We start from the raw sequence: 19,048 nt of genomic DNA, 5'->3' as shown, positions 1-19,048 counted from the left end.
TCTCTTCTACTCTCCCTGCGTTTCTGTCTTGCCCCACTCTTCTTTTCATCTTCCTTGCCTTCTCACCCTCTTTCTTTGCCCTCCAGCAGCTCTGTCAATATTCTGTCATCACCCAGAACAATTTTTCGGACAGCTGCTGAGCAGATAAGATAACTGGCTAATTTTATCTTGTTAGTTTTTGGCAAATTTTAAGCTGAAACCAATTGGCTAGGTTTTCAGATAATTATTCTCCTAAATCTCGCTGGTTAAAATTTGACTGACTAGGTGTAGTGTAGTTGTGTTCCTTGGCTACACTTTAGCCAGTTACTGCTCAGTTATTCAAGTACTGAGGTCCATTTTCAGCCACCAGCTGTTAGCCAGAGAAACCTATCCAGTTAAATTTGCTGGGATATTCAGCAGCACAGATGCACTGCTAAATACTCACAGCCAGGTGAAAGTTAGCAGGATAAGTTTAACTGGCTGAGTTTAGGACTGCTCTCTAGCAGCCCTAAAGTTCTTCAGCTACGTTAAGCCAGATAATGCTGAAAATTAGCCTTGATCTGGCTAACCTGGCTGGTTAATTGGCTCCGCTCCAGAATGCCACTGCACCAGCTCAAGCTCATCCACCAGTGAACATTTTAGCAGGATAAAAATTTAGCCGGCTAAGTCCTGGGCAGTCAGATAGGCAAGTTTTTAACCCAGACAAACCACATTCAATATTGATCTCTAGCTGTGTAAGTCTTCTTAAAAATAAACACACATACACACTAGAGATGTGAATCGTGTCCTCGATCGTCTTAACGATCGATTTCGGCTGGGAGGGGGAGGGAATCGTATCGTCGCCGTTTGGGTGTTTAGAGTATCGTGAAAATCGTTAAAATCGTGAACCGGCACACTAAAACCCACCCCCGACCCTTTAAATTAAATACCCCACCCTCCTGAACCCCCCCCCAAATGCCTTAAATTACCTGGGGGTCCAGCGGCGGTCCGTAGCTAATTCTGCGCCGCCATTTTGCAAAATGGCGGCGCAGAATGGCGCCGGCTGAAGACAACACGATTCAATTGCAGGAGGCCGTTCCAGACCGCCGCTGGACCCCCAGGTAATTTAAGGCATTTGGGGGGGGGGTTCGGGAGGGTGGGGGATTTAATTTAAAGGGTCTGGGGTGGGTTTTAGGGTGTTTTAGTGTGCCGGTTTCCTGCCCTCCCCCTTCCCCCGATTTACGATTTTTTGACGATAAATCGGGGGAATTGGTATTGTATCGTGGCCCTAACGATTTTTGACGATTTAAAATATATCGGACGATATTTTATATCGTCAAAAAACGATTCACATCCCAAATACACACACACATGGAGCACACCATTGCCATTGTTTCAGCACACACCTGAACCATAATCCTCTGCTCCTCTGCTTTCCTGCACTCCATTAACATATTGTCAAAATTTGCTATGTTCCACTCTCCCCTCCCTCCCAGCATTCCATTAGCATATTTTTAAATGCCAGTGGAGTCCTGATCCCCCTTCCCTCCTGCATTTCTATCATTCCTGTTCTCTGTACACCGACGTGATATCTCTGATGAGCGGCGGTATATAAAAAATTATAAATAATAAATAAATAAATATTGTTTCCTATTGCCTCCCCTACCGTGCCCCTCCTAATAGCCCAAACTCCAGGGATATCCAGCTGAGCCAGCAGGAGGACCCACTTTTCCCCCTCTTGTCAGTTTTGCATCCAGCATTGCCAGTGGGGTAAAATCAGATGATTTGCTATATTTTAGTACATCTGCCTTATAAATCCATCAAAATATCAATTAGCTTGTTTCTTGGCTATGTTGATTCCTCTCTTGGTTGTATCCCTGGATCTCCTTTTCTGTCTTAATCTATTTATTTCTTATGTTGTTATACTTTTCGGAATTAGAGACATATAACATATTGTGGCCATACCCCTTGTAGTAAAAAATCCTTTCCCTGTGTCCTGCTTTCAGCTGCCCACACTATATTATTATATGAGCTGACTGGTCCTTATCTGCTATTATATTCTGTACTATATATTACGTAAGCTAGTCTGTGGTACTCTACAAGTTAACAAAACACTAGGCCAAAGGTACTAAGGGTTTTCTCCCATTGAGTGTTGAAAATGGAAATAATAGGTACACGTGGCCCAATATTAGCAACAGTACTTAATAGAAATGTGCATTCATTTGGAAACAAATGGTTTTTCAGAATAAAAAAGACTATATTTGATTTTTTCAAAAAAGGAATTTGCTCAAAAATACCTAAACTTTTCAGGCATTTTAGGTTCATTTTGAAAAACCAATAAAACTACTTTTTAATAAGTGGCCTTCCTGAATCCTCCTGGCCTCCACCACTGCTTCCGAGGTCTCCTGGGTTCTCCAGGAGCCTTCCCAGGCCCCTCCAAACCCCCTTTCACCCCTCACAAATAAGCCAGGAGGGAGACGTCCCCAACCCCCTCTTTCCCCTTCCATAGGGTTCTTCAGTGAATAAAGGGGCAAAAAAAAAAAAAAATACCCATTTACTCCTGCCCTTTGATTATCCCTTTAAAAATGGTGATCAGCTGGCCTTGAGTCTGGCATCAAGTTAACATCAGCAAAATGATGCTGGTTTCAGTGCTGACTGGCACCTTTTTTTTTTTTTTTAATATGGCCATATGTTTGTAGAGCAATACAAGAAAATGGCGCTGACAGGTGCCATTAGGTTGATGGCAGTTTGGCACTGGTCTCAGAGGTGGCTGGCACTATTTTTAAAGGGAACTAGTGGGGCAGGAGCAACTGGAAATTGCTCCTTCCCCTTTCTTCATGAAAGAACCCTATGGAAGGGGGGTCTGATCATGGCTTATTTGCTGTTGGTGGGAGAGGGGATGGTGGGATCCAGGAAGGCCCCAAGAAACATAGGAATAATAATCACAAACAAAAAAAAGATGGAAAGAAGGATATGTAGCATGGAAAAAGACTGTACATTCCATATTAAATTACATCAAAGAAAGGCCAACTTTCAGTCATCAGAGAACATAATGAAAAGTCAGATGAATTTCTTTCTTAAAATGTATTATTTAAATGAATATGCCACTGTTTATTAGGATTTGTATGTAGGCCCCGGGCCGAGGTGAGAGATGGCATCGCTTGTGCTTACAAGCAAGCAGCGTCTGTGTGCATGCCACACACATCGGGAGGCGAGGTCTCAGCTGTGATGTGCACAGGACAACAGGTGGTGGAGAGAGAGAGAGAGAGAGAGTAGAGATGAAGGGCTGAGGTAGCCAGAGAGAGTGACCCCAGGTGGTAGAGCCATGGAATGTCAACTCAGGTGCTGACGTCAGGTCAGGCTAGAAAGTCCTTAATGTTTATTAAAAGAAGTAGAGTGCCACAGCCTGCGGAGCGGGGAGCGTGGCAGAGACACACACAGACGCTGAGGTGTACCAGGTCTGTGAAGTGGGGTATTCCCATGAAGGAGTCCTCTTGTAGTGAAGACTTGGCAGTGGTCCACAGAGTGGGGTACACTGATGAGGGTCCTTGGTAGCAATGGCACGGCAAGAGTCCGCAAGTGGGGTACACCGAGGAGAGTTCCTCTGTAGCAATAGTACGGTAATGGTCCGCAGAGCAGGGTACACTGAAGAGGGTTCCTCTGGTAGCAGTAGTATGGCAATGGTCCGCACACACAGGAATAGAATGATAGTTCCAGAGAAAGCCCCGGGGAACGGAGCAGGCAGCGATCCTAGGAAGAAGGCCCTCCGTGGATCAGATAGCCAGAGACGAGAGGGGCCCCCGAGGAGCGGGTTCCCAGAGCGTCTCACACCAGGAAGCAGGAACTGGAACAAGCAAAGTGAATTCAGCAATGAGGGAACTCGTTGCAAAGTCGTAGATAGGCAGGACCAGCCGGCTTAAGAGTCCTTGAGAAGTGACGTCATTCGAGGGGACGCCCCCGAGGTTCTCACCATGACTTGCATAAAGATTGGGCTGGTAGCGCGAGCGCGCGCCTAAGAAACTCCAGGATCAAGATGGCGGTCGGCAGCATCCATGCCATCCCGGGAGGTCCGGGAGGACGGGGAGGACCGGGAACCAGAGCATGCAGGCCGGCAATAGCTGGCTGAGGCCGTGAGGCGGCCCAATGGAATCAGAGTAGTCAAGCAAGAGGTGAGCAACAGCGGTCGCAGCCATCTGTGACCGACAGACATAACACTATTATTTTTATAATACCAAATTTGAAAACCCTCTTACATAGGTTATAGGTATGGACAATTGATATAGATAAAGAGAGAAATCTCCTATAGGAGCAAAGTACAAGAGAATACCCCAGCATTGCTTAAGTCTAGGCTAACTTGGTCTCTTGTTTGTTTTCTGCTACAGGTTTACCTACTGCAAACCTGAGTACAACTAATCTCACTGTGCTGGAAGGAAATGATGTTACCCTATACTGTGATACAACTGGAATTCCAACTCCTAATGTTTCTTGGGACACATCCTATATTGTTTCAAAAACCCTGGTAAGTGTTATATTGAAATGGACAGCAAACCAAGGAAAGGGTCAACTCTGTAACAATGCTATTCTAGGTTATTTTAAGAAAGAACAGAATGTCAGGAATGGTGCTTCAGAAAAGCAGATCAAAAGATGAAAAACATCAACATCAGAGAGAAAAATGAGTATATGTACAAAAACAGGTATGGAACGTTATAAACAAGAAACATCATATTAGCGCATTGCTTAAAAAAAAGAGCTCAGTGTTCAAAAGGACCTAGCCTGCTAAGTAAAGAGTCGCAGGAAGTCTTGTTTTTTCTTTCTTTTTTTTTTTTTTTTTACAGAGGATTTAGCTAATTAGTGTCTAGTTTTTAGCACTAACTAGCCAAGTTTAGCTGGGGAAGCCACAATTTGACAAGCTAGATTTAGGAGAATTTTCTGCTGAAAACCTAACTGGCTAGGTTCAGCTGAAAATTTGTCTAAGGAGAACCAGCTAAATGTAATCATTTCCCTTACCTGCTTAGAGGGTCTTTGAATATTGACCTCGTAAGGGTAAAATGATGAATGGCAACACCTGCAACATACAGGACTAACAGGATGGGAAGGGCACAAAACTGATTGTCAGAAGAGAGATTAGAAGATGAGAAGACAATGTAAATCAGCATGAAATGGCAGCAAGCCTTTGGTACATTCTCAGATATGAATGAAAGGAGGTGGCAAGATTCTTAGGAAGAGCTGAGTTCATTTTACTTCCTAGGTAAGGCCAAAAGTAAAACGTGAAGTCCTGAAGACAGTGCAGCATGAACAACTGACAGACGAGAGATATTCTACACACTGGGTAAGGATAAAGTGAAAGAAGGGTGATGGTTAGAGAGCTATAGGCAGCATATGCTGACAGCTAGGAGATATCCTTAGCTAGAATGTTTGTGGGGGCTATTGGGCAAACTGGATGAGCCAAATTATTAGTTTCTGCCACATCTCAGCAGACCTCTGCCCATAGATCTGCCGCATGCATAACTAACTGCTCAGATATTCATTTCTTGCAACTGTTTCTTACATCTGCAACTGTACCAGAAACAAAAATGTAAAGGCCCAGGCAGTAACTTGTGAATTAAATATTGTATCTACCACCCATGTCATCTCCTCCACTCCTCGTGTCAAAGTTTACTAGATGTCGCATCTATCAAGCTGATTGGAATTTCTGAGTCAAACAGCGGTCCAGTTTAATGTCACTGGACCGCTGTTCTGCAGTGCACTTCCAGATGAGCTCAAGATCGAAACTTCCTTGGTCCAATGTAGGAAGCAGCTCAAAACCTTTTCATTCACTCAGGCTTTTCATGAATAATTGTACAATTTTGGGTGGTGACTCATGTTTGGCTAGGCCATGGTCCTTCTATCATCCCAGGCTGCAAACAAATAACTTTTTTTGCCAGCTGCACTGACTTGAGTGATTACCTTTTTCAAGGTGGTGTATGGCCCATTTTTATAATCAAGTCTTTTATTTTGGAGTACAACAATGGGTTTTTTTTGTCTCTGATTTGCCAGCTTCAATTTCACTTCAGTTGCTGTGGTTCATGCAGTGTGCTCTTGGTTGTTCTATGTTTTAATTTTCTTTTTATTATTCAATTGTCTTGTTCGTATTTTATGATTATGTTGTAACCTGTCTAAAGCTGATAGAGTGGGCTACATATTTTTTTTTAAATAAATAAATATATGCATTGTACAGGCAAGAGTCCTCTTAAGAAAACAAACAGAGACCAAAGCAACCCAATAAGAAAACTTTTTCACAAGGGCAGAATAAAAACCCCAAAAGGCTACAGAATGAGTGAAAAACAAGCAGTGATCACAGCAGACACATCAAGCTGAATTCAAGGACTTAAGAGCATAAGACCATATACTGGGGCAGACTGAGGGCCCATCAAGCCCAGCATCCTGTTTGCAACAGTGGCCAATCCAGGCTACGTGTACCTGGCAAGTACCCAAACACTAAATAGATTCCATGCTACTAATACGAGAAATAAGCAGTGGCTATTCCCTAACACCCAAATTTTCAAAGCGTTGCGCACTTAAAATCTGGGGGTTATGCACGTGGTTGGGCTGTTAGCGCACCGAGCACATTGTAGAAACGGCCAGGCCATGCACGCAACCCCTGATATGCATAGAAGTGCCAGGCCAATGAAAAGGGGTGGGCTGGGGGTGGGGTCTGGGCATGGAGGGGTGGAGTGGGGGGCCTATTGGGACCGCAGACATTAGGCCCTGTTCCAGGGAAGCACGCGCTGGCAACAGACCAGCGAGCTGAAGTTACTTCTGATCCGAAGGAACAGTAAGGTTAAAAACAAAAGAATTTGAGTAGTAGGTACTAGGTAGGGGTTGGGGAGGAGAGGAGAGGGGAAAAGGGAGGAAGGGTAGGTAGGGGTATAGGAAAGTTCCCTCCCAGTCCGCTCCTTAATTGGAGCAGACTGGGAGGGAACTGAGCAAAGGCCCAATCGCATGGCTGCGCGTACTTTACAAAATTCCCCCACACGCACGTGAGAGGCCACCTGTCCGCAAATGCGCGTGTGGATATAAAAAATCCAGTGTGTTTGTGTGTGCGGAAACATATTTTATAACATGCGCGTGAATCATTTGGAAGACCAAGATATTCTCTTCCCAAATCAATTTGGATTTAGGAAACATAGTTCAAATGAGATGTTACTCCTCTCCTTAATGGATTTGTTTTACGAGGGTTGGAAGCCAATGAATTTTATTTTCTTGTGCTAATTGATTTAACAGCGGCCTTTGACACTGTGGACCATAATATGTTATGCCATCAGCTGAGCAACATTGGAATCAATGGTACTGATCTCAAATGGTTCTCTTCCTTTTTATCTAATAGGTCATTCCAAGTCAAATTGGGCAATCACATATCTGATACTTTCCATATTGATACAGGTTCAGCCCTCTCGGTAGCACTATTCAATATTTATATGCTCCCACTGTGTAAATTACTGGCGGATTTAAGGATTTCTTTCCTCTTGTATGCTGATGACATACAGTTTTATATCCCATTCTCCAAATCATTTGAAAATACATTGACATGTTCAACTTATATGAAAGCAAAACAGCAAGAGCTATCTCAACTTAAACTAACATTAAACCCTAAAAAGACTGAAATCATTTGGTTAAGTAGAAATTCTTCTATAGTTAAACCTCAGGCTCTAGACTTGGATACCTTTCAAATTACCCTCTCAAATCAAGTACAGGATTTAGATATCCAGGTAGATGAAAACCTTACGATAAAAAAGCACATCAATAAACTAATGAATACAGATTATGCCAAGTTGCGGATATTACATTGGTTGAAGTCTTTATTAACTTTCGAGGACTTCCGTACTATATTGCAAACTCTTATTTTCTCAAATCTAGACTATTATAATTCTCTATTACTCGGTTTTCCTGCATGTCTCTTAAAACCTCTACAATTATTACAAAATGCCTCAGCAAGACTTTTGTTAGGAGCTAGGATATTTGATCACATTACACCCTTGCTGATCTCACTGCACTGGCTGCCAGTACAATCCTGAATCTACTACAAAGTATTAATGTTAATATTCAAAATCATTTATTCAAATAATATTGGACTGATTGGTGTGACAATACAACTATACGTGCCTCAGTGAACACTAAGATCTCAAAATAAAATACTATTGACTGTACCTACGATATGGAGTACACATCTGACTCAAGTAAGAGACCATGTGTTTTCCATAGCGGATCCAAAACTTTGGAATTCTCTGCCTGAGATGTTATATATGATACCAGATAGAAAGAGATTTAAATATGAACTAAAAACATGGCTATTCAAAAATGCTTATAACCTAACCTAAAAACATTAGGGATGTGCATTCATTTGCAATGAAATAGGAAATAAAGATGATATTTGATATTTTGTTGTGTTTCGGGGGCCCGACAAAACAATAAGAAAACCCACGAAATTTTAAGTGGTTTTCTTATTGTTTTTTTGGGGGGGGAAGGGCACATTAAAAAATAAACAAAACAAAACAAACCCACCCCAACCTTCAAATTTAATTAATTACAACCCCCCACCCTCCCTACCCCACCAGACTTGCCCAACACCCCCCCCCCCCAGACTTACCAAAAGTCCCTGGTGGTGCAGCGGTGTCCCGGGAGTGATCTCCTCCTCTCGGGCCATCGGCTGCCACTAATCAAAATGGCGCCAGTGACCCTATGCCCTTGCTATGTGACAGGGGCTCTCGGTGACATTGGTCGACCCATGTCACATGGTAGGAGCAATGGATGGCCCACACTATTTTTTAAGATGGTGCTGGCCATCCATTGCTCCTACCATGTGACAGAGGCCAGCCAATGGCATTGATAGCCCCTGTCACATGGTAAGAGCAAAAGGCCATTGGCGCCATTTTGATTACTGGCAGCCGACGGCCCGAGAGCAGGAGATTGCTCCCAGGACCCCCGCTGGACTACCAGGGACTTTCGGGAAGTTTTGGGGGGGGCTGTAATTAATTAAATTTGAAGGGTTGGGGAGGGTTTTGGGTTGCGTTCTGGGGCAGCCAAAATAAAATCGGCCCGAACTGCGGGAAAATGAAATTTCCCATGGCAGGCCGATAACAAAGGCCAAACCAAAAGGTTTGGCTGAATCACATCTCTAAAAAACATCTGAAGGTAAGAGAATTACAAAAACAAGGACGAGAGATATAAATTGAAGCATGAGGAATAAAATATTTAACAAGAGAATGTAAGAATCTCAGTACAATGTAATGATTATTATGTGATATTTGTTATATATTTTCCTGTTCTACTTCCTTATGTTTTAGATCTTTAGTAAGTAATTTAATATGTATTGGAAGATTCCATGTGATATATGTTAACTCCGGCTTATGCATGTTACCTCTGTAAACTGTCAATGTTTGTTGATTTAACGTTATGAATGTTACTTCTGTAAACCATTGTGATCTTTATATGGAATGACGGTATATAAAATGCCTAAATAAATAAATAATACAAGGACTAGGGGGCACTCCATGAAGTTAGCAAGTAGCACATTTAAAACAGATTGGAGAAAATTCTTTTTCAAGTACTTTTGAGAGAAAGGACAGATTGGATATAGAATGATAGTTGTTCCAGTTGTCGATTCTATTGGTTTTATTTTTCAGAATTGGCTTTATCACAGCTTGTTTTTTTATTTTATTATTATTGAATTTTTAATAATCACAACACAAGATCACTTGTAACTGTAAATATGACAAGATTTGTAAAGATTCATCAATGCAATATTCAAAATGAAATCAATATTCCACCAACAAATGTTGTTACCAAATTCTTTTAGGAAATAAGGGGGAAGGGGGACAAATTTAACATGAGCTAAATTACATAAGAAATTAAAATCCAGTAAGGTAAATCCTGAACTTGAACTTGCACCCCTAAAAAAAAAAAAAAAAATTTAAGCCGATCCACTCATGAGGACATTCGGAATGAGAGTCCAGGAATGTCCGGAGCTGAGAAGGTTAAAAAAATTACTGGAATTCTGGTGTCTAATCAGACATTTACACGGGAATCTCAAATGAAATTTTGCAGATTTGCTCAAAACGTCTGGCTTCATGGAGAGAAATGTCCTCCTGTGTTCTTGAGTTATCCTAATGATATTGGGGAAGATCCATACTTTTTGACCATAAAATAAATGATGACAGTTACGAAAGAAGAATTTCAACACTGAGTTCCTCTCAGAAAGAAATGCGAAAGTCACAAGTAAAATAGCTCTATCCTAAATAATCTTCTCTTGAGACAATTCCAACAACTCAGAAATATTCATAGAAGAGATAAGTTCAGGATCCTTAGGAATTCCTCTTTCCGATTTGGGAAAAAAGTAAGCCCTAGTTATTGTGGGAACAGCCTCCATTGGAAATTTAAGATTTGCACTAGATAACTCTTGAGCAAGTCCTTAAGAAGAAGCAACCTTATATAGTGAAAATTTAATATTCTTAAGTTTAAAATTCTTAAAGCATTTTCAACATTTTCTAATTTCTTAGTTGAAACCAAATGATAAGGGGAATGGAACAGCTCCCCTTTGAGGAAAGACTAAAGAGGTTAGGCTTTTTCAGCTTGGAGAAGAGATGGCTGAGGGGGGATATGATAGAGGTGTTTAAAATCATGAGAGGTCTAGAACGGGTAGATGTGAATCGGTTATTTAGTCTTTCAGATAATAGAAAGACTAGGGGGCACTCCATGAAGTTAGCATGTGGCACATTTAAAACTAATCACTCAACACACAATTAAACTCTGGAATTTGTTGCCAGAGGACGTGGTTAATGCAGTTAGTATAGCTGATTTTAAAAAAGGATTGGTTAAGTTCTTGGAGGAGAAGTCCATTACCTGCTATTAATTAAGTTGACTTAGAAAATAGCCACTGCTATTACTAGCAACAGTAGCATGGAATAGACTTAGTTTTTGTGTAATTGCCAGGTTCTTATGGCCTGGTTTGGCCACTATTGGAAACAGGATGCTGGGCTTGATGGACCCGTGGTCTGCCCCAGTATGGCGTGTTCTTATGTTCTTATATCCAGTTGCACCAGTTTATGTTGCACTGATTCTATTTTTGTAATTTTTGTATCCAACTCAGTGACTTTAGTCACCAGAGGCCCAACTTGTTTCTCTATAATCAGCACAAATCGATTACTTTCCACTACAACAGCAGTTAAAGAGGTAATAGCCTTCTCTATAGAAATAAAGGCATTCCAGACAGATTCCAGCATTATTTCTTTAGGTTTCTCAAGAGCTAACCTTAGAGATGGGCATATCTTCACACTCACCGCTCTTTCACTCACAGGGTTGCTTCCACCTTTGTTGATCTCTGAAAACTTAGGGACAAAAGAGAGGCCTATGTTATCCGTACTAAGCAGATTCTCTGAAGGGAAATCCAAAATCATTTCCCTTTTCAGGGTGATGAAGATAATATCATCTCTTTGTCTCAAATCCAAATCTAGAGGAAACGTGGGTGGAGGCACACTCGGCTCACCGGGGCTCAATGATATCACTTCAGCCAAAGGAGGCAATGCTCACTCTGCAATTGACTCCATAGCAGCATTCCCCTCTCGTGTGGCAATTAGGGGTGCCGCAAAGAAAGTCTCGATCCATTTTTGTTGTAAATGCTCGGAAACGGGAGAAGAGCTTGAAATCTCCCTCAACCGAGCCTTCCTCCAAGTATGGGGCATCTTAACAAGTAGAGGAAATAGAGTTATTTAGCAAAGAATCAGAGGAACGGAGGAGCATTTCTTGGCATGTAGGTCAGGTGGCAGACATCTTGTCCCCCCATCACAGCTTGATTTAACTCATATGGAACAATTCCTTCTGAGAGAGAGAGATTAATTAAGAACATAAGAACATAAGAAATTGCCATATTAAGTCAGACCAAGGGTCCATCAAGCCCAGCATCCTATTTCCAACAATGGTCAATCTAGGCCACAAGAACCTGACAAGTAGTACATGCTACTGATGATAGTAATAGCAGTGGCTATTTTCTAAGTCAACTTGATTAATAGCAGGTAATAGACTTCTCTTCCAAGCACTTATCCAAACCTTTTTTAAACCTAGCTACACTAATTGCACTAACCACATCCCCTGGCAACAAATTCCAGAGTTTAAATGTGCGTTAAGTGAAAAATAATTTTCTCCAATTAGTTTTAAATGTGCTACATGCTAACTTCATGGAGTGCCCCCTAGACCTACAATTGTCTGAAAGAGTAAATAACCGATTCACATTTACCCATTCTAGTAGGGGTGTGCATCCGTTTTCCACGTATTTGTAATCCGCAACTTATTTTGTCCTATCTGTTAAATACGTGGGGAGGCGAAACGCATCGCGACTCCCCACATATTTAACAGATTTCTGTTTTATTCGGCCTCCTAAATAAAAATTTAAACCCCCCCACCCTCCTGACCCCCCCAAGACTTACCAAAACTCCCTGGTGGTCCAGCGGGGAGTCCAGAAGCCATCCCTGCATTCTCACACCCTCGGTGCCGGTTTCTTCATGGCACCAATATCCTGTGTCACAGGGGCTACCGGTGCCATTGGTCAGCCCCTGTCACATGGTCACCGGCACCATCTTGTGCTCCTACCATGTGACAGGGGCTGACCAATGGCACCTGTGACATAGTATGGGCAAAGGCTATCGGCGCCATTTTGAGTCCTGGCATCGGACGGCCGGCGTGCAGGAGGTCGCTCCGGGACCCCCGTTGGACCCACAGGGACTTTTGGCCAGCTTGGGGGGGCCTCCTGACCCCCACAAGACTTACCAAAAGTCCAGCGGGGGTCCGGGAGCGACCTCCTGCACGCCGGCCGTCCGATGCCAATACTCAAAATGGCGCCGATCGCCTTTGCCCTCACTATGTCACACATAGTGAGGGCAAAGGTGATCGGTGCCATTTTGAGTCTCAGGGCAAAGGTGATCAGCGCCATTTTGAGTATTGGCATCGGACGGCCGGTGTGTAGGAGGTTGCTCCCGGACCCCCGCTGGACTTTTGGCAAGTCTTTGGGGGTCAGGAGGCCCCCCCAAGCTGGCCAAAAGTCCCTGTGGGTCCAATGGGGGTGTGTACATATGGTACACACCCCCATTGTACACACAACGGGGGTGTGTACACACAACCGGGGTGTGTACAATATGGTGTACATGTACACAATATTGTATACAATATTGTGTACATGTACACTATTATTATTATTAATATATTATTAATATATTATTATTAATTATTAATATTATTATTAATATATTATTAATATGGTGTACATAGAACCAAATATAATTTGGTTCTATGTACACCATATTTATGGTAATTCTGGTTATATGTAAACCGAAGCGATATGTACCAGTACATGATCTTCGGTATATAAAAAGGTCTTAAATAAATAAATAAATAAATTTACAAATTTTAAATAATAGATCTGAAATTTCATTTTTTAGTTCCTTCAGAACCCTGGGGTGTATACCATCCAGTCCAGGTGATTTACTACTCTTCAGTTTGTCAATCAGGCGTACCACATCTTCTAGGTTCACCGTGATTTGATTCAGTTCATCTGAATCATTACCCATGAAAACCTTCCCTGGAATGGGTATCTCCCCAACATCCTCTTCAGTAAACACCGAAGCAAAGAAATCGTTTAATCTTTCTGATATGGCCTTATTTTCTTTAAGTGCCCCTTTTATCCCTCGATCATCTAACAGTGCAACTGACTCTGTCGCAGGCTTTCTGCTTCGGATATATTTTTTAAAGGTTTTACTGTGAGTTTTTGCCTCTGCGGCCAACTTCTTTTCAGATTCTCTCTTAGCCTGTCTTATCAGTGTCTTACATTTAACTTGCCAGTGCTTATGCTTTATCCTACTTTCTTCTGTTGGATTCTTCTTCCAATTTTTGAATGAAGATCTTTTTGGCTAAAATAGCCTCTTTCACCTCACCTTTTAACCATGCCAGTAATCATTTTGCCTTCCTTCCACCTTTCTTAATGTGTGGAATACATCTGGAGTGTGCTTCTAGGATGGTATTTTTTAACAATGTCCATGCCTCTTGCACACTTTTTACCTTGGTAGCTGCTCCTTTCAGGTTTTTTCTATTTTTCTCATTTTATCAAAGGGATGTGATTGTTAGAGTGATAACACAGTATACTTGTTTCAAGGAGCTGGCTGGAATTGTATCATGTGGGTGAATAGCAGGATTAATTTTAGCAATAATTTGACTAATTTCAAGATTAGTTACTCTGTCAAACATAATCTATTTTACCAGGCCATGTGGATCTTCAGGGGATCTTGTGAGAGAATAGATAGGGAAATGAGTTTTCAAACTATTAATTTTTAGAGATGTGAATCGGAACCGGAATCGGAGTGGAGGTAGGATCTGAAGGTGGATTGGAGGGATGTGGAGTGTTCTTTGCGCCATTTTTTCTCGAGTTTTCTGAGATGGCGCTTCATTGCTTGGAGCTTGGGGGAGTACCAGGGTTTCTTTGTGGTATTGGCGGGGTTGATTTCTCGTGTTTGCTCCGGGCAGAGGGTGTTGGCTATGCTGCTAGTTATCTGATGCCATTAGGAGAGTGCGGATTCTGCATCGGTGAGATCTAGGTTGGATAGCTCATCGGTGAGGGCAGCAATGAGCTCTTCTGTTGGGCAGGATTTTCGGAAGTGAATGGTTTCTTTGGATGGTGTGACAGAGGGAGGGAGTTTGATGGAGCATGTGGTTTCGATGCGGAAATGGTCAGACCAGGGAATCGGTTGACAAGAGGGGGATCAGATTGAATCCTGTCATTGGTAAAGATGAGGTCCAGGGTGTGGCCTGCCATGTGGGTGGGGTTAGATATAATTTGTTTGAAGCCTAGGGCTAGTAGTGAGGTGAGTAGGGAGTCGCATGCGGGAGAGAGGGGGTCTTGTCTACATGGAGGTTTAGATCGCCGAGGATGATAGTGGTAGTGCATAAGTCAAGGTTCTTGGATATATATTCAATTAAAGGGGATGGGTCACTTTCAAGGAGCCCAGGCGGGGCATAGATTAGGCAGATTTGCAGGGTTGGTGATTTAAATAGGGCGATTTCGAGACACGGGGGGGGGGGGGGGAATGGGCTGGAGGGTAAGGTTGAATTTTTTTTTTTTGGCAGCAAGCAAAAGGCCTCCTCCTCTTCTTTTGATTCTGGGAATGGAGAATATGCAGTATTGGTCTGTTGGTAGTTGGTTGATGAGAACAGAGTCGGAATCCTTTAGCCAGGTTTCTGTGAGTGTGCAGATGTCAGGGCAGTCATCAGTGAGGATATCGTTGAGTATGCTTGTTTTCTTGACAATCGATTGCGCGTTTATGAGAAGTAATGTAAAGGTAGTGATGCCGATTAGTTGTGTGAGGGGGGAGGTCATGATGGGAAGAAAGGATCTACGGCATTCGTGAGGGTAGGTGAGATGGGTGGAGTAGGGGTAGGTGGAATAGTGTTTGAGGATTGGAATAGGGAAGGACTGCATATTGGGCTAGGTATGGGGCAGAGTTGTTCGTGGGTAGGAGAGCTGGAGATGGATTTTGTGGTGGGGGAATATTTGAGGAGGGGACGTTGTTGTTCGGGTCGGGGTGGGGGAAAGGGGGGGTGCTTTTTGCGGGGGGAGTGTGGCAATAAGGTGAAGGTTTTGTGGGGGGTGGGGGTGAAAGGATGGAGGATGAGAAGGGGTGAAAAGGCAAAGGATCTGGTTCCAGAAAGCCCAGGGGTCCAGGGGGGTTTAGGAAGGCACAAAGTAGGCACAAAGGAGCGCACTAAGGGGCAGACCCCTTAGTTGCGCTCCTTTGGTGCAAGACGCCTGGTGCGAGACGCCAGAGAATGGTTGGTGGAAAATGAAGGGCCTCTTGGCCCGGAAATGACGTCGCCGTCGGTCGGCTGGGTTGCCTGGGCTGGTGGGCGGGCAGGCCGCGTCTCCCGCTGGGTGGTGGACTCGGTGGGGCTCGGGCCTCGGCAGGCCTCCCGCGCCGAAAGCGTCGAGCTGGGTCGGGGTCGTTGCGGTGAGCTGGCGGCGTGGTGAAAGGCCGAGTCGGGGCGGCTCTTACTTTTTAAAGGGCCTCCTGGCCTGGAAATGACTTACCAGCACCTCCTTAGGCATGCGCACGTGCCTCTCTTCTTCATTTAAAGGCCCTGTGGCTGGAAAATCTCCGTGGCCTTTGTCAATAATGTCAGCACTCTGGGACTATTTAAGGCCAGTCCCTGCCCTTGATCCTGGTCTCTGCAAAAGGTTGAACTCTGTGTGAGTAGCTAGTTGCTTGACTCTGTGTTCCCGACTCCATGTTCCTGTCTCCATGCTTCTGCCCTTTGTCTCATCTTCCCCTGGATTCATTCTTGGCCTTGACCTTGGACCTCATCTGGACTCTGCTTGATCGCTGCCTGTCTTGACCTTTGGTACGTTTCCTGGACTTGCTTGATTGCCGCCTGCCTCCACCCTTAGCTCATCTCCTGGAATCTGTTGCTAGCTGCCTGCCCTGACCCTTGGAACACCTCGATTCTTCTTTTGCTTGCCGTCTGTCGTGGGAATCCTCATCACTGGAGACCTGCATCTCAACCTGTGGGGAATGTGGGCTGGTATTTGTGAAGGTCCTGTTGGGTCTCTACACCAACCAATACCGCCTGCCGATGATGAGTACCTGCAGGGCTCCTCCCTGCAGTTAGATCAACCTCATCTCGGTCCAAAAGTCCACCTTCTCAACACCTTAAGCCAGCGTGAAAGCAAAGACATTTATTTTTAGAGGGGACATTACATCTAAAACTCAGGGCTGCTTTCTCAAAAGCTGTTCTAAATGGATCATTCTATGGGGTAACATATTACTATGGAAAGATCACTGAAATCATCTGAAAAACTTTGCAACCTTTGACACAATTAATCACTAGCTGTTAACTCAGGTACAAAAACTTAGATTGTAAGCCCTCTGGGGATAGAGAAATACCTACAGTACCTGAATGTAAACCGGTGTGATATCTCAATTGAGATGAATGTCGGTATATAAAAATAATTAATAAATAAATAAATAAATAAATAACTCATAGATTGGTCAAAACTGAATTGGCTGATGTTTGATTGAAATGGTTCGAATCATATCTGACTGATCAACTTTCAAAGTAAAGTGGAATTCAGAATTGTCAGATCTGAAAAATCTTTGTTGTGGTGTGCCACAGGGATTGCTTCTTGGCTTCTATTTTCTTTAACATTTTTATGGCACTTTTGTCTACACTTATCCAGGATTGTGTTTCTGTTGTTATATGTATACAGATGCTATTCAAATTACTGCATATTTAAAGGTGAATTTTAAAAGTCCGGCACATGCATTAATTAGGGAATGCACAAAGAAGTCAGGCTTACGTGCGCCATCCGTATTTTGAAAAGCATCCATATACATGCGTAAATTTGCTTTACTTTTTCAAAAACAATTTCAATGCAGGATAGATTTTTTTTTTTACAGGTAATTCAAATAACACGAAGGACCTTCATAACACCCTTAGTATGAGGCTTGGCTTAATGATAGCCTTCTTGTCAGTGTCATATATAATCATTGGCCCAGGAGAATTTTTTTTTTTTTATTATTTTGTTTCTAAATTGTTGCACATAAAAATGTTCTTTAAAAGTTACTTTCCTTGCATAGGCAACAATTACAACTTTTTTTTTTCAAAAAAATATATATTTTCACTGGTCCCAATAATTATACATGACCCTGACAAGAAAGCTGTCGTTAAGTCAAGCCTCATACTAAGGGTGTTATGAAGGTCCTTCGAGTTATTTGAATTACCTGTAGAAAATGGGGGACACAGCTGTCGTTATAAATTGTTTTTTATTTACTTTAATAAGTTGGCATTTGTTTGAAAGAATTTTCTCTGTTTCTCTTTGAGCTGACTTTATGAATCAGTTCCTCTTTGCATCTTCACCTCCTTTGGCTGATATTGTGTAAGTGAGGAAAGCCCTTTTTCCACTTTAGAAACTGTATATATTTAGGTTTGACAGAAGAGAGATTTTCTCCTATCTCTCCCTTGTTTACTAATGCTCCTCTGTCTCCAGTCACTTTTTCTCTAGCTGTGGAACTGTATTACAGAGCTGGCCTGTGTTTTTTGGCTCAGATTTGGAGGTGCGTGCTCTTTTGCTTCTTTGAGGAACTGAGGACTCAATTCCAGTTACCTGTACACAGTCATCATTGGTTAACTCTGAGGGGTAATATGGGCTGCAGTTTCCTTCACAAGAGGAAGCTATTTGAAAAAATGTTGACACAGCCACAATCAGTCCCTAAGGGAATAATTCGGATGTATGTTTTTTTAACCCCTAGGGATGGAAAGCCTGACACTATTACATTGTTAATTGAATGTTGGAATTATGATCTCCAGCTACATTTAGACACTAACGATTGGTAGCATATCTGTTGTGGGATTTCAAATATAGGCATCTGTAATAAATGCCAAGAACTAATGTATAAATTGCTTCATAGGTCTTATCCAGTTTATTTCTCCAAATTTAGTGCATCCAGTCCATGGTGTTGGAGGGGCTATGGGGTTTCAGGCAATTTCAATATACAAATGGGGTGGGCTTATGGAGAAGTGGAACTCTTTTGGTGGGAGGTAAATGGGGGTGCTTGAGGCCTTTACCAGGTTTTCTGTAGATTCATCTTTGCAGTTATGTCTGCTGGGTATCTGGAAAGAAAAATAAACAGGCAAGAAAGTCGAAATGTGCATAGGTCAGTGCCTACCTACTGCCAGACTTACCATTGCCGCCTTTGGGAAAAGGTCTCCATGACTGTCTCGTTGGTTTAATATGCTTGTTGGATAAAACCACTTACATGCTCAAAGATAAAACTGAATTGCATGATTCATTCTGAGGTTTATATTGTAATTGGAGAAGACTTAATCACTAAGTAGCCCACTCTTCTCCACTTTCATTCTTTCCCCTTAGGTACACTCAAAGTTTCTTTTTTATTATCTTTTACTTTATTAAACTGTTGAATTTATTGAAATGCAGAATTTGTTTACTTTTCATTTCTGCCTCCTGTATGCAATGGTTGTTTTTGTCTGTTTATTAAATAAAAAGTTTAAAAAACTTTTA

At 42.5% G+C, this 19,048-nt stretch overlaps 1 protein-coding gene across 3 annotated transcripts in view; it reads left to right on the top strand.

The window, feature by feature from the left end:
- Positions 1–19,048, top strand: part of LOC115099576 (BDNF/NT-3 growth factors receptor-like) — a 265,666-nt gene that overhangs the window by 107,488 nt on the left and 139,130 nt on the right. For 2 of the 3 annotated variants that reach the window (XM_029617318.1, XM_029617311.1), the window contains exons 7-8: positions 4,341–4,477; positions 5,207–5,287. In XM_029617318.1, the coding sequence (XP_029473178.1) occupies positions 4,341–4,477; positions 5,207–5,287 (218 nt within the window). The remainder of the gene's footprint in view (positions 1–4,340; positions 4,478–5,206; positions 5,288–19,048) is intronic. The other variant, XM_029617325.1, reaches the window with a different exon arrangement.

Source organism: Rhinatrema bivittatum, chromosome 1, assembly GCF_901001135.1.
Source record: "Rhinatrema bivittatum chromosome 1, aRhiBiv1.1, whole genome shotgun sequence".
NCBI classification, from domain to species: Eukaryota; Metazoa; Chordata; class Amphibia; order Gymnophiona; family Rhinatrematidae; genus Rhinatrema; species Rhinatrema bivittatum.
Note: the sequence above shows the minus strand (reverse complement) of the source record. Positions and strands in the feature narration are given on the sequence as shown.